The sequence below is a fragment of the Xiphophorus couchianus genome, chromosome 1, assembly GCF_001444195.1.
Source record: "Xiphophorus couchianus chromosome 1, X_couchianus-1.0, whole genome shotgun sequence".
In the NCBI taxonomy this organism is placed as follows: Eukaryota; Metazoa; Chordata; class Actinopteri; order Cyprinodontiformes; family Poeciliidae; genus Xiphophorus; species Xiphophorus couchianus.
The window spans coordinates 19,497,019-19,512,218 of record NC_040228.1 but is presented as its reverse complement, the minus strand read 5'-3'; the positions used below and the strand labels follow the sequence as shown (position 1 = coordinate 19,512,218).

The 15,200-nt window shown below is 36.9% G+C and overlaps 2 protein-coding genes across 5 annotated transcripts; one reads left to right on the top strand and one right to left on the bottom strand.

The window, feature by feature from the left end:
* Window positions 1-275: 275 nt before the first annotated feature.
* Window positions 276-2,875, bottom strand: rpl32 (ribosomal protein L32). Its single transcript, XM_028016728.1, has 4 exons — window positions 2,720-2,875; window positions 2,011-2,111; window positions 1,731-1,912; window positions 276-441 (listed from the first exon to the last, which is right to left on the bottom strand). Exons 2-4 carry the CDS (start codon window positions 2,104-2,106, stop codon window positions 312-314), a joined length of 408 nt encoding a protein of 135 aa, XP_027872529.1. The 5' UTR covers window positions 2,107-2,111; window positions 2,720-2,875; the 3' UTR covers window positions 276-311.
* Window positions 2,876-4,946: 2,071 nt separating this feature from the next.
* On the top strand, window positions 4,947-15,062 carry ssuh2rs1 (ssu-2 homolog, related sequence 1). 4 transcript variants are annotated; one of them, XM_028016709.1, is made up of 14 exons: window positions 4,947-5,062; window positions 5,164-5,208; window positions 5,295-5,362; window positions 8,442-8,543; window positions 9,386-9,461; window positions 9,586-9,715; window positions 9,836-9,896; window positions 10,698-10,819; window positions 11,358-11,420; window positions 11,506-11,588; window positions 11,688-11,780; window positions 12,133-12,238; window positions 13,796-13,903; window positions 13,989-15,062. In XM_028016709.1, exons 2-14 carry the CDS (start codon window positions 5,186-5,188, stop codon window positions 14,127-14,129), a joined length of 1,176 nt encoding a protein of 391 aa, XP_027872510.1. In that variant the 5' UTR covers window positions 4,947-5,062; window positions 5,164-5,185; the 3' UTR covers window positions 14,130-15,062. The 4 variants fall into 4 exon arrangements, with proteins under 4 accessions (XP_027872510.1, XP_027872501.1, XP_027872492.1 ...); XM_028016700.1 differs by lacking the exon at window positions 4,947-5,062 and having other exon boundaries at window positions 5,081-5,208; XM_028016691.1 differs by lacking the exons at window positions 4,947-5,062; window positions 5,164-5,208; window positions 5,295-5,362 and adding exons at window positions 7,339-7,691; window positions 7,773-7,840.
* The last annotated feature ends 138 nt before the right edge of the window (window positions 15,063-15,200 follow it).

Here is a 15,200-nt window from a genome sequence, read left to right as displayed (position 1 = left end):
ACATACATATACAAAAAATACTTACTTTCTTACTATCTGCAAGAATAGTAAGAAAGTACTATTCTGTTTGCCATTATGTTCTTAGCTTTTACATTCACACAGAACTGGCTTGTGTTTGTCATCCAATGTTCAAAAATTCAGCGAGTCTGAGTGAGTTGAAAAAATTGCTTTTCAAAATGAATGTGTACAATTTAGTTTAAAACTTTGTTTGCCTTGCAAACCCACGAAACAGACCTGCAGTAGAAGAAATAAGGCAACAGATCCAGAAGCCAATTATTTTGATTTTAAAGAGTTTATTATGAACAACCAGTTTATTCGTTCTCCTCGCTCCTGAGCCTGGCATTGGGGTTGGTGATCTTGATTGCCAGCTGAGCTGCTCTCTCCACAATCAGCTTCCTGTTCTTGGAAGAGACGTTGTGGGCAATCTCAGCACAGTGAGTCCTACAGGAGCAAAAAACACACCACTGAGGATTACAGTGCAAGATAAGGACTAATATTTCAGCAAGATATACTGCTTTAGTACTAATGAGAAACTTTCAGCGAAGAACAAACTGGGGTAAAACTAAATGGCTAATATCAGGACAATATTTCAACACCGTGTTCTGATGTTGCTCCACAATAAGAGTTGCCATAAATTGAGACAAATCAGATATTTGTAGAACTTCCAAATAAACAGTGGTTATCAATGTTTTAATATCTGGCTTAGGGAACTACAACAATAAATAAGGAAATTATAAAAACAAAATTTTAAGAAGTACCTTATTACAGGACAATTATTAAATCATTTGCTTTCAACTAGTTTGGATACCTAGATGCAGCAATCATCAGTAGAAAGGTCAGCTATATGGTTTTTAATACTAGACTTATTTCTCAAATTGCGTATTACTTAAGTGAAATAAAGACAATGTGACTAAATTAGGGACTCAATCTTGAGCTGGACAATGCTTTCATTACAAACAATTAATAAACATTGCATTCGTATAGAATTAGGAACTCATGCTATATGAATGCAATGTATATAATCCAACATTGTCTATGCAGGTATGGGAACTAAATGAGGAAGTTGTACATCTGGATGAACCTTCTCAAGCAAACATCTGGATGAGTTCAGACACATGACTTGTTCTCGACTTTATCTTCTCATATATAAATGAAAATCTATTTTTACTCTCCCTGTTTCTCATAAGGAAACTGCTCAAAGTTTGTGGTCACTACAAACCTAACAGACAACTCCAATGTGAGAACACTTTAAAAAGTAAGACTTAAGCTAAGAATTTTTATTGTGTTTGAAGTAAACCTAGATTTGCTTATTTTTTTTGCTATTAATACAAGGTCTTGTTTCAATTAAGACAAACATTTCCAAAAATTTTATAGCACAAATACATTAGTACAGAACTGATTTAAACTTGTTGAAAAAAATATGAGACCATAAGAAAGAATAATAAAAGCACTGCAATAATAGAAATTACATTTCAGACATGATAATCTGAGTTTTGCTGTGACGGTGGGCCTTCCCTGCAATATATGCCTCTACCAAAATCATCACAACCATCTCATACCGCCTCAACTTACAAGAAATTCTTTAAAAAGCTGTCTCTTAGTAGAAAAGGCCCTAATAAAGTTTGTAAACAAACAGTAAAAACTTTAAGTTTATCTTAATATATTAGGAAACAAATTCCAGCACAACCTTTGCCATTTCTCAGCTAAGCTTGTAAACTGGATGAACTTACTTGTTATTCATCATCAGAACCTCCAGCTCCTTGACATTGTGCACCAGGAACTTCTTGAACCCAGATGGCAGCATGAACTTGGTTTTCTTGTTGCTACCATAACCAATGTTGGGCATCAGCATCTGACCCTTGAACCTCCTGCGAACCCTGTTGTCAATACCTCTGGGCTTGCGCCAGTTTTGCTGTTAACAGAAGTAAAATCAAATAACACATCTCACTAATTTGCCTTTACTAAGAGAGGTAATTGTAAATTGTGTAAAGATCTGCCTTCCACACTTACCGTAATCTTGACATATCTATCAGATTGATGGCGAATGAACTTCTTGGTTCTCTTCTTGACAATCTTGGGTTTTGTTAGGGGCCTGAGGGCTGCCATGATGACTGTGGACAAACAATTCAAAGCAAGGTTAGAATAAAACGTCAGATCAGGACAGGTGTTGGAGTATATTTATACAATCACCTATTAGCGTTAACTGTCCGGTGTGCTAACAACACACCGAAGAAGCACTAAGGATAAAATTATAATAAACGCAAAATGCTTTCAAACTACGAACCTACACGCGTTCACAATCACAGTGTGCGTTCCCAGCGGAGGGAAGAGTCAAATTAAACGTGTTGATTTACGTTAGCATGCTAGCTACTACGAAGGACTGCTCGGCTGTGTAGCAGGCCGCGCTGCTTTTCTTTAAAATTGGGTATACATGAGATGAACAGAAGAACAATAGTTAATCGACAGTGTTTAAATGTGGTGATATTGTTAGTGTTGTCTATAAACCATGCTACAAGTTGGCATTGGCTGGGTGCTAGCCGGACAGCCGCTTCAACGGAAACACTTCACTCCGTATGGGCAAATTCAACACAAAACCGATTATTCTACTGCTAATATGATACATCCTGTAAATTATGGAGGTCAATAACAAATTATCAACATCGAGTTAAAAAGATGATGGCAAATTTAATGAGGATTAAGTTAGATTCTCTCAACTCACCCGCCGGTCTAAATCCAAAAGGGACTTCGGCGACGGCGGAAAGAAAGAAAAGGACTTCCGCAAATCTGGCAATGCCTTATGGGTGATGTATTTTTCTGCGAGGAATAGTAAACTCTTTTCGGTACAAGTGAAATAGACGTTTCATTTTAAAATAATTTTTCAAACCATATGTAGGAAACTAAACTAAGGGTATGGCAGCAATTAGCAGCAAGGTATTTAGTAGTGCCTGTCATGTTTTTCTTCAGACATGACAATCAACATTCCGGTCAAACAGATATTGTGTGTTTCACCTCTGATAATTTTATATTTCTGGCTAATCTGCTAAAATCATCAGATTGTTCGGGTACATTATCATGGATTGGCTCATGTTTGATTGAGCCAGTCAGCACCTCAACTAGCTTTACATCACATTACTCTTTCTAGGAGAGGCAGTCCTCTGACGTGCTTTGATCCCGCTACCGTCAAACATCTGATCCAAAGCAGCTCACCAATACCTGGTAAAGTGATATCTGTGAGCCATCGGCGGTTAGACATTCAGCCAAGACTTTGAGATTGACAACAGTGACAATTGTCAATTTGTCAATTATAATTGTCAAATTATAAATTTCTCACTGATCATCATAATTAACACAATAATCTCAGTCTGGGTTGTGAAGGCAAACGTGTGAGTCATCCAGTGGACATTTTTTTAGTTCCTCTATAGCTCCTATCTGCAGGATGAACAACTGTAAGCCAGTGTTAGACCTGAAAGACTCAGAGGTGTTGATATAAAATCTGATTAGTTGTTTTTAAATAGATTCTTACTTTTATTTTTCGATTTATGTTTTTCTCTTTGACTTCTGTTTCATTCATTTTCATTTTGGCATTAACAGTCCATTAAAACTTCCCTGCAACACAATAAAAAATTCCCTTGTTCTTTCTCCACTTCTCTTTATTTGTGTCACCATAATGTCCAGCGTTTTGTATGTTCAATCCATTGCTCTTTTCTCAGGGGAACATAATGTCCTGTCTGGAGAACACTAATCAGAGCATTAAAATAAGAAATAGAAATCTCAATATTAAGTGAAATATTAATTGCAAATTAACATGCACACAACTGTCTATGTCAGTGCTATTTGCTTTGGTCAACAATGGCTGTAAGGTACGTAATTGGTGGGAACATTTGAGTATGTGAGGTATCAAGAAGGTTATATTTTGTAGATGCATGACTTTCAATTTTGCTAATTTTTATATTTTTATTTATTATTATTATTTTTAGCTTTGGAAGTGATGTTTCACTAGTGCACCACACAACTTAATGCAAAACCCAACCTCCTGACAAATCCTACAAAGTAAGAATATATGTATTTAATTTAGTGAAACTATGGATTTCAATAATATTTTTGACAACACTAAATATCAACTTTTCCACAGATCTCAAGGTATTATTTATAGTATTTGTTATTGAAAATGTTTTTTTGTGTCTGTTTTGACTAACAAAATTGTTTTAAACTGTGTGTTGTTTTTTTTAATCTCTGTTCAGTATACAATCCAGAATGTCTGAGCAGTCTAAACATGTAAGATTTTGAACCACAACTGGTCAAATGTTTTCCAGACTCCCTGAAGAATAACAAAACAAAAACTTTTAATTTAGGCAGAATCATAAATTTCAGATCAGATACCGATTTCGGCATCATAGGCAGACAACAGCCCCTTAGCATTCAGCAATATTACACAATGAATCATGCTAATGGGTCATGTAAAATTTGACTTGGTTGCAACTGACATACCTTTTCTAGTCTTCAGTTTACAGCTAAAAACTGATCGGTGGGTGAGCTCCAGCTCTTTCTGCTTCATTGTATGAAGATGTGGAGATTGCTTTGATTTTGTAACTTTTAATTTCCATGTGGTGTCCCACAGGCTAAACCACTGGACAAAAAAACCAAAAACCTCTGAGATACTACACTGAATTTAGCTGCTGCTGGAATTTCCTGTTGTCGAATTGTAAACCATATGTAGGAAACTAAACTAAGGGTAGGGCAGCAATTACCTACCTTTAGGTAGGTAATTGCCTACCTAATGTATGTATCCAATACATTTGGATATCAGGCCAAAGGTATTTGGCCTGATATCTTTTATCTACAAGAACAAACTGTTTGTTAATCATTGAGAGAAGGATTTCTTTAGGATGTATCTTTCTGTCTGCCACTTTCGTTAAACTGGTGCACACTTCCTGATCAGATGAGAAGGCTGGTAACTCTGTGTACCTTTTCACTTCACAGACTTCCTTAATAAAACTTCCACTTTTTGTATCAGACTTAAGGGGCGGTAGCTGTGGAAAACGGTCTTGTGGTGTGATTAAAGGTAAATCATTTTGTTGTCACATGACAATGAGTTGTCTGACATTTCCTCATCGGTAGTAGGTCACAGCTCTTAGGACGCGGTTTATTTTTTTCCTGTTTCAGCTGCGGGAAGAAGAACCGAAAGATGGAGTCTCAGCCTATAATGAGGCAAGTATTGTTTGTTTATTTTATTATTATTATTATTTTTACAGTACTCTGTTGCTTAAATTTTAGTTTCACTTTTCTCATTTCAGTGGTGGGCAGTACAAGAATTATGGCATCGCCAATCCCGGTTACGTGCCAGCCGCGGCAGGAGCAGCGGGTAGGCTATGAGCTACGAACTTAAATTTCAACTTCATTCGGTGTATTGTCTTTTTTAAATTAATTTCATAAGTCGCCGTAACTTTCGTTTCCGGTGACGTCACATCTGCTTTCGTCTGGCCAAGTTATTGCGTTGTTGAGAATTCAGCAATCTTCGGGCCGCTCACATAATGGTTCTGGCTGACAAAATTAACAGTTGCATCAAAATGTTTGTTTACAGCTCCGGCTCCGGGACGTATTACTGATAGATAAACCCGTGAAGCTTCATTTGGATCAAGTCAGTTAGATAAGGGCCAGTGTCCGTGTCGAACTGGTCGTGGCCCTCCCTGTACAGAATACATGGATGTAAGGGGTACGTGGGAGATGTCCCCCCCACACTTCCTCCATCTGTGCGCCTTACTTTTTTCAGTCGTTACAACTGTTTAATCTGTTGTTAACAAGCAGTATCATGTTTGTCTGAGACGTCTTCAAATACAGCATGAGCGTACATTTTTGCCACACCTGTTATTTTTGTGCACAACACCGGCTGGAAACGTGCAGCGCTGCACGGTGTGTCACAATCAAATGCAAAAAAGCTTTGTACACATTTTCTTTCAAACAAACGGTGCAAATCGAGTAATGCTATTACGTGCATAATGTTAGCTCATTAATGACTATAGTTAATTCATGCCAATATCATGTTAAGCTGGTAAATCGAGGGCTATGGGGGGCAATTCCCGCTCAAACGAATGTCTTGCCCCCCTCAAATCAAACCTCTCACAAATAATGGTACATCTCATTACCATTATTCGCAGCCTACAGGAGAAGGCTGCGATCTTCTCCTGTAGATCTGCAGCCGACGTACAGCTCTGACTCAGGCCCTCTACCGCTAGTAAACAGCCAATCAGCATTCAGTATGCAAATGAGCCTGCAAGTAGTAGCCTTGAAACGTAGCGATGCGCTCCGCAGCTCCCTGCTAGAGAGAGAAAAAACTGCTCGAGAACGACGACTACCACTGGTTTTATCTGACAAGTTGTCTAAATCTTAAATGTACGCTCATATATAAAAGAAAAAGGAACGCAGTGCTTTGAAGTGCTTTGTTAACACTACGACAACTAGAATACAAGGTCTAAAGGTTATCACATTTCACAGGTCAGTAAAAGGTTTTCATTTAAATATATATATATATATATATATATATATATATATATATATATATATATATATATATATATATATATATATATATATATAGCGAGGGAGAGGCCAGTAAGTCCGTTGTGTTAGCTTGACTTTAACATCCTTAACATATAGATGTTGTGGTGCAGTTGTGTTTGTTTCGGTTCAATTAAAATAACTTATTTTAAATAAAGCGACTCATACTAACTCTTCTCTTCTCACATAAAGAGACATTATAAATAGAAAAAGTCTGTTGGAGAAACCAGGGAGGCATCAAGACAGTTGTCACAGATATTTAAGAAATACTCTTATCATCTGCTATCAGGGATCTGCAAACTGCAGTTCTGGAGCCACAAGAGGCTCTTTGGCTCTGGTCTTCACTAAATTCGTTAAACAGCGTATTAAAGTATTACAGTACATTGATACAATGAAACAAACAATGTTTTGTTACTAAAAACACTAGCCAGAAAGGAGCCACGTGATTTCCAGAATCATTCTGGATGAATTCTGGATGATTCTGGAAATCATCCAGACAGATCCAACCATGTATTTCTATTTTGTAAAATAAATAACTTTTCCCCCCTCTGGACTCTGGTTAGAAAATGTATTAGAATATGAATTACATTGACTCGTCACAATACACAGAATGTACCGAATAATAAAAAGACCAGTTTTACTTTTTTTCTTCGCCTGTTATTTTGTATTTTATCACTTCAAACATGCGGATACGTACAAATATCCAACCTCTCATACGATTTTAACGATGCTTTTATTTTGAAATGAAACTCAATTTCTTTTTTATTCTCTGTCTCTTAAGAAAAAACCTAGTTGCCAAAGCATAAACAAACCCTTAAAAATAACTATATATTAGTAAAATAACTTTTTAAAAAAATCCCACCCAAAAATCTCCATCTCGCTTGAAGCTCCACTCAAAAAAAACAAACAAACTCCGGATCCTGGATTAAGGCGCTCGTTGCTAAACTTTCTCTGTATTGCGAAGCATCCGGACATCAGGTCCCGTCACTACCGCAGCAATAGTTAGAGGCGATTAAAGAAGGGGAACCAGCAAGCATACAGCGGCGTGAAACAGGAAAAGAAATCCAGAGAGAATAACGGTCAGAAATCCAGTTGTCACCGCGCTTTCGCAAAATGGATTATCAGCGTTTAACGAGGTGAGGGTCGCTTCATGCTTTCGATTTAGAGCAAAAGTTAAACCGTTGCTTAACTTGCCGTTTTACCGCTACGCGTTTCAGCCACGGCCAGCACCAAAATCACGGCATTGCCAACCCAGGTTACATACCAGCAGCAGCGTGGCCAGCAGGTATGACCTCCTACAAACCCGTATATCAACTACACCCTGAGCACAAGACGAGTTTTGAAGTTGTTGGGTTTTTTTTCTTTACGAGTGAGTTAACTTGGGTCTTTCGGTGACGTAACATCTGGAGATGGGCGGCGGCAACATGTTTTTGGAGTTGCTGAAATCTCAGAGCTTCGAGTTTCTCACTCATACTTACAGACATTTGACTGAAATATGGAGTCAGCAAATCCATATCTTTGGAGTTGCTGAAATTTCAGAGCTTGCAGTTTCTCACTCATATTTACAGACTGAGGGATTAAGATTAACCCGGAAGCTTCAAGTAAATCAGGCTTTGGGTTTCGGAAATCTGAATGAACAGCATGACGGAAGGGCACGGTAAGTCACAGCGTCTCAGTGCTGACATGAAGGAATATGTATTCATTTGAAAATCTCAAGTTCTATGACTCTTGCTGACTTGGGTTACATGGCCAGCAGACTCCCCTTTTGTTGTGTTGAATTGTATTACATTAAAAAATATATTGGAATAAACAACAACAATTTACATCGTATTTCAAAGTTTGCATCTGTTTCTGACTGGACTGGTTGTTGTTGTTTTTTTATTTAGCAATGTTTGCCCCACCTGTGGCGGAGCATGCAAGCCCCAGCGCTCCTCCGGCTGGTATGTTTGACAACATGCCTGGATATGAAGGGACGGTGGCCGGAGGAGGTACAGTAAGATATACAGACCCACTAAATCATTGTTCGTAATTCATAAACAAGCGTTTCAAAGTAAAAACAACAAGAGATGTACACAGTAACACAATATGTTTAATTACAGATGATTAAGATTTATGTTTTTTTAATTTGTGCCAGGTCAAAAGAAATTTAATGTCACTATACACTATGAGAACATCTACATCTGGTACAAATCTACCAATACCTTTCTTCAATTCCAAATTTTTCAGAGAGGAGTTCTGACATAAAAATACCTTATAATAATATAAGATAAAGACAGTAGCAACTGTTTGTAACTGTATGTACTCTGGAGGGAGCAGTCCAAACCTTTCTTGACGGATACCAGGGAGGAACTGAGGCTTATCCTGCCAATTTCACACATTAATAATTGCAACAAAAAAATATGTTACTGCTTTTTCTACTGTTTACCTTTTTGGTGGTGACTCATAAAAAATAAGCAATCTGCAGACAGTCTATGAAACTACAATGTGACCCGATTATTGAATTTACTGGCAATTAAATATATTCAGCAATAAAAGTCTTGGATATAACTTGGAGTGTTATATCCAACACTTGGAGTGTTGTTATACTCCAAGTGTATAACAAGTTATATCCAAGACAAAGAGTAATGGTTCCTGAGTTGCTTCACAATTATTTCACAATATTCATTTCTACTTCTTCACAAACGCTTTTGGAGATTTAGAAACAGTAATAGAATCTAGATAAAAACTGTTCCTTTAAAAGAGGTTTTGGACAATAACATCTGAGATCAAATATTCTTTTCCTGAATAAAGTAAGAAACCTCGCTGAAAGGACTTTTGACTTTTGTTACAGGTGGATTTCTTCCACCTCCCATGCCTGCTCAACCAGTCCCCCAGCCTTCACCTGGACCTGAACAACCACACTGGAAGTAATGCTGACCCCATGCCCCTTCTTTTAATACAATGGCTTAGGATATTTAAGACAGCTGTTAGTTAATTTGTAGATATTCCAGTATGTGTGACATGTTGCATATTATTGCTTCTTGCTTGCAGCATCCCATCTATAACTGAAGATAATGCCAGGGACGCCTTTAGCCTGTATGCTTCCAGCAAATGTTGCTACAGTTCTGCACCTGCAAAGGACGGTGTCATCATCAACATGGAGTCATTCAATACTTACAGGGTAAGAGGTTTTGTGATTTAGAAATGTTTTGCAAAAAGCTGTGAGAACTGAATAAAAGTGAACAGATGTGGCTCATTAGAGTTTTCCTTCCATTCACTACTTTTTTTTTTATTATTGCAGTATCGCCTAGAAACATTTACCGAGTCCAGGTCTACAGAGTGGAGCCATGAGCCGTACAACGGTGTGTTTCTGCTGCTAATGTCTTCAAAAAAATTAATAGGGTGACTGTGACAGTCGGACCAACGGCGTACACCTACACCACCACCACACAAACACAACACAAAAGTGGTTCATGTACACAGGAAACATGGAAAAAGCCTTTTTGCCAAACCACACTTGGTCAACCACAAGTTTCCATTTGAGCTGTGGTAAATGCATAGTGTAGATGCTTGTCATGGAGCAGTGAGAGATTATCACGGCATAATAACATGCAATAAAAACTAGATCTAGAATTTAAAAGCGTTAGTTTCAGTTAATTAGTCATAGAAAAAACATAACATGTTTCTCATGTCCAAAATGACCAACAATCTATTTTGACATAGTTTTTTTTTTTTTTGATAGCGATTGATGTTATAACATGTTTTTCAACTTGTAGTCAAATAGAAGTCTATCTCAGTGACTTTTTAGATCTTTAGGTAATCGTTTGGCCATTTGGCTTGATAGGAGGTTATTTGGACTGGAAGTGTAAAAAATATGGCAAACATTAAGTGCAATATGCTTCTTTATTTGTGGAATTGAAAGATTGCATGTGAAGTTATTATTTTTAAACATCAAAAAACAAGCGGCCACAATAACTGGTCTTCATAGCATGGCATATTTCTGCTATGGGTTCTTGCAGGTCACAATATGACATTCTCTCATGTTAGTTTAAAAAGTGCGAAAGTCTACAGATTATTAATTAAGTACTTAGTGCTGTTTATTATTATTATTTTTTTTTATTTTCTCACCCATATGACAATTTATATTGGTTAATATTGATCAGGCCAGCCAGTGGATGCGTATGTCCAGCACCCTCCAGGACCGTGGGACATTCCTGCCAAAGTACCCACTTTTTTTGTGGATAGCGAACAGAAAATGAAGGTTCCCTACACCTCGTCTATGAAGGTAAGCTATACAAATGATGCATGATGGGAAAAATAATTAGCTCTTGTGATTTTTGTTTTCTCTGTAAATGTCATTACACATGTATTTTTATGCAATTCTTTAAGTTTGGATTCTAGTCTTATGGCAACGAAGGTTTCAGGGAGGTTTTTTCTTCTTTAGCAAAACTTCTTTGAACTGGTTTTTGGCTCAGGGGAAAAACCCAGGCTTCTTTCTTTGTAAGAAGCCTGAGAAAAAGACTCGCTGAGATGTGGGAGCTGGATTGGAGGCGCTTTGTATGTGACTGAAGCAGATATTAAAGAGTATTGTATGTGTTAAGTTTAACTTCTTCCTCTCCTTCCTTCCCTACTTCTCTTTTTAGCCTGATCTCTGAGGATTTCGCCATTACTCTGATAGTCTAAATAAATATCTAAAAGACAAATGTGCATTTCTCTGATTGACTCAATGTTTCACTAATTATCAAAAGAATCAGGTGATTTTACTCTACCTGATGTATGTTTCTAAATGACAAATAAGTGTGTAATTTATTCTGTTGTTCTAGCCTTGCCATGATTGTTTAGGAAGCGGGAGGAAACCTTGCAAAGACTGTGCAGGCTGTGGTAATGTAAGTATTTTCTGCTCAGGAAATATTTGAAGTTCGTTGGTGTGATAAAATCAAGTGTCTTTCTTCCCTTTATTTTCGTCAACAGAAAGTATGTTGGGTGTGTAATGGATCTGGTTTTCGTCATGGAGGTGATCGTTGCCACCACTGCAACGGAAGAGGGAGGGAAAAGTATGTATTTTATTCCTAATGACAGTAAGACAATGAGAATATTTAAAAAACACTGCTGAATACTGTATTTGCATTTAGAAAGTTTATCTTTCGTTTCAGTTGTGCACACTGTCATGGGCAAGGATCAAAGCAATGCACCACATGTCATGGAAAACAGCAACTTTTGGTCTTCATCCTCCTCACTGTGAAATGGTAGAGTATTGTTAACCATGTGTGAAGGAAAAATTTAGTAACAATGTTTAAATAAATTTGAATGTACACTTTATAAAGTTTGGTCTTGAATTTTGTGCAACTTAACACATGTTTATCTACCAAAGCTCTTGATTTCCTGATCCATTTCTTTTCTAACCCTCACCTGTATTAAAGGAACAAGGATCAGAACCAAAAGCATGAGATTCTATGTAGAAGCATCTTTGTAAGGTGGCCAAGCTCAGCCATGGTGATGGGGCCCAACAGAAGGCTCCTCCATATTAAAAGGAGTTTTCTGAGGTGGTTCCAGTGTCTGAAGATGCTGTAAAATGATCAGTTGTGTTTTTGCTTGCAGGACAAACAACTCTGACAATTATGTCGTTGAACAATTGAGCGGTCTTCAGGTGTCAAACCTCAGTCAAGTGTCAGGCAAGGAGCTCTTCAGGGATTCTCAGTACTTGGTAAATTCTCCTTTTTATGTTGTTTTGGTAAAAAATATGGCTAAATTATATATTTAGGTCTTAGAAAGAGGTGAAATTGTTGCCTGGTTGTTATATAAATGAATCTTTTCATTGATGAATGTTGTTATAGTTCTATTAAAACGTATTAATAGTTAGTTTGTGCTTTCAAGATAAACTAACTTTCCCTCTATACCAGATTAGCTACCATTATTAGCATTTGTTTACTATCCATCCAGCCATCCATTTTCTGTTCACCCTTGTCCCTAATGGGGTCGGGAGGGTTGCTGGTGCCTATCTCCAGCTGCGTTCCGGGCGAGAGGCGGGGTACACCCTGGACAGGTTGCCAGTCTGTTGCAGGCATTTGTTTACTATAATTTTTTTAATTTATTTATTTATATATATATTTTATTTATTCCTGGAGGTCCCCTCTATTTCCCTTTTTATTTCTCTTTCCTCCTTACACGCATATGTACATAACTAACTCGATGGAAATGGCAATACTGACATGGTTAAGTTGAAAAGCATGTAGTGGTTAGTTTATCTTATATATATATATATATATATATATATATATATATATGCTTTTTTGATTTGATGTTACAGATCAACAAGTTAAATGGTATTTTTGAAAAAATATTAACTGACTAATTACAAAACATTACTTTTAAATTATTATCCATTTCATTGATGGAAAAAAATCTGTCAAAACCTACCTGACTATGTGAAATTACAACCAACCAACACAGGTTGTATTATGTTTAGACATAATACTTGGGGGTTACCTGGCTTCTTCTTCAGAACCTGGTCACTAGCAAAAAATCCTGAAGGAGAATGTTTTACTATCAGTTCATAATCTTAAGCTCAAGAGCATATTGGTAATAAAAGTGACCTAAACCATGCTGACAAATTTACCTCTGAATGGCTAAAAGAAAATTGATGTTTTAGAGTGGTCTAGTCAAAGTCCAGACTTATTTCCAATTGTTTCTGTGACATGACCTTACACAGACTGCTCATCCTCAAAAACCCTACAAACTGGCTAAATTAAAATTATTCTGCATTAATTGGTGCGTCAAAATGCCTTCACAGCAATGTAAAATAAACACAAATGCTTTGCAGCAGTTGTGCATTTTGTCTTTTTTTTTTTGGACTGATAACATTAGTTTGCTCTAAAACATGGAAGTCTGTTAACAGGCAAAAGCAGAAAAGACAGAGCAAATATGTTTTCACTATATACACCACAGTACACTATTTATTTTTATCGTAACCCTATGTCCATAGGGTAAGCTAACAAAATTTTAAATATTAGACGCATACTCTTTTAGAGATAAGGCCATGTAAGTCATGTATCTTTTGCATGCAGCAACTTGTCCCAAGACTGTGAAAAACAAGTTGTCAAACTGTTTCTCGCATCGAGATTGAGTGCGTCCTGTGTGACAGTGTTGGAAACCACTTGGTGGATAACGGAATGCATTTTCTTCACTTACATTGACAAATGTCTGTGTATGTCCCTTAAACAGTGACACCGCTTCAACAATATTTATTTAATACCTTCTACAGGTGTGTCCAGTCATGGGCTTCCCAGACCCTACGGTGGTGCAGGCTGCACAGCGACTTGTTGGGGATCATCAGGGCAAGTTCTTACGGACGTCACGTATTTTACAACAGGTATTTAAAGATGTTATCACATAATGGAGCTTTTGTTAGCATGCAAAATGTTCACAATTGTTTTTTGTTTTTTTTTTGTCTGCAGCGTCAAACCATTGAATTGATCCCCGTCACGAAGGTCACTTACACATGGAAAGGAAAAACATATGTTTACTTTGTGTACGGAAATGAGTTCAAAGTTCATACGAATGACTATCCTGCTACCTGCTGCTGCTCTGTAATGTAATTGAGATGAATGCACCATTCTGATTATATAAATAAATGTCAGAAATCAACTATTTGCAAAACCTTTTAAAACAAAGAAGAGACATTTTTGAAGGAGTTAAATTACTGTTGTCAACTAAATAATTTGGAAATTTGCATCAACAGAGGCAGCAGTTGTGAACCAGCTGCATCACCTCCTCAGAGTTTATCAAAGTTGAAATTAGGCAATCTGGAAAACTGTCTGGTAATTTACAAGTCCATAATTTTGTGTCTTTGTTAGAAATTGACAAAATATATTTGCTTCCAGTTTAAAGGGACCATTTTGTTATATGCACACCATGTAGAAGACAGTATTAATGTTGATTTCAGGCTAAGTTGATAGAAATGTGTGATGACACTATTACGCTTAATGATATCTACTAATTTAAAGGTTTTGAAACCACCTGCGCTGACATTACAAAGTAATTCAATTTAAGAAAAAGACCACTATGAAGTGCACTGGCACAATTTAAAAACTAAAGACTGGGAAAGCATCTGTCTTGTCTTTTTTTCCACCCCAGAAAAGTACAAATTCATGGGCATATTGCATGGTAATATTTATGTTGTCTGTGTTTTGTTGTTTGGATAGATTTAACAGATTATCTTCTAATTTTGTTTGTGGTGTTATTTGTTGTAAAATAAATAAAGGACACCACTTTATTGGAGATAAGATTTAATGTGCATTACTTTGCATTTATGAAATTTGATGGATCTTTATGAAATACTTCACATTTAATATCCATTTATATGTACTCTTAACAGTCACTGACACATGTATTCTGAATGCATTGATTTATTTCATTTAAACATTATGCAAATATATTTTACAACAATGTATTTCATGTAAAATGAAAATTCTATTTGTAAGAAAATGTTGTGACGCTTTATTAAAATTCTTGCATTAAAACAAAGGCTATTTTTGCAAAATTGTGTCGTCATTAGAGATGGGTCGGTCGCGAACGTTTCGGCTATGAGAGCCGGCTCCTCACTGAGAGCCCTTAGTCATTATAAATGGGGAGGGTCTACAAACACGGGAATGCAACGAGCAGCCCAC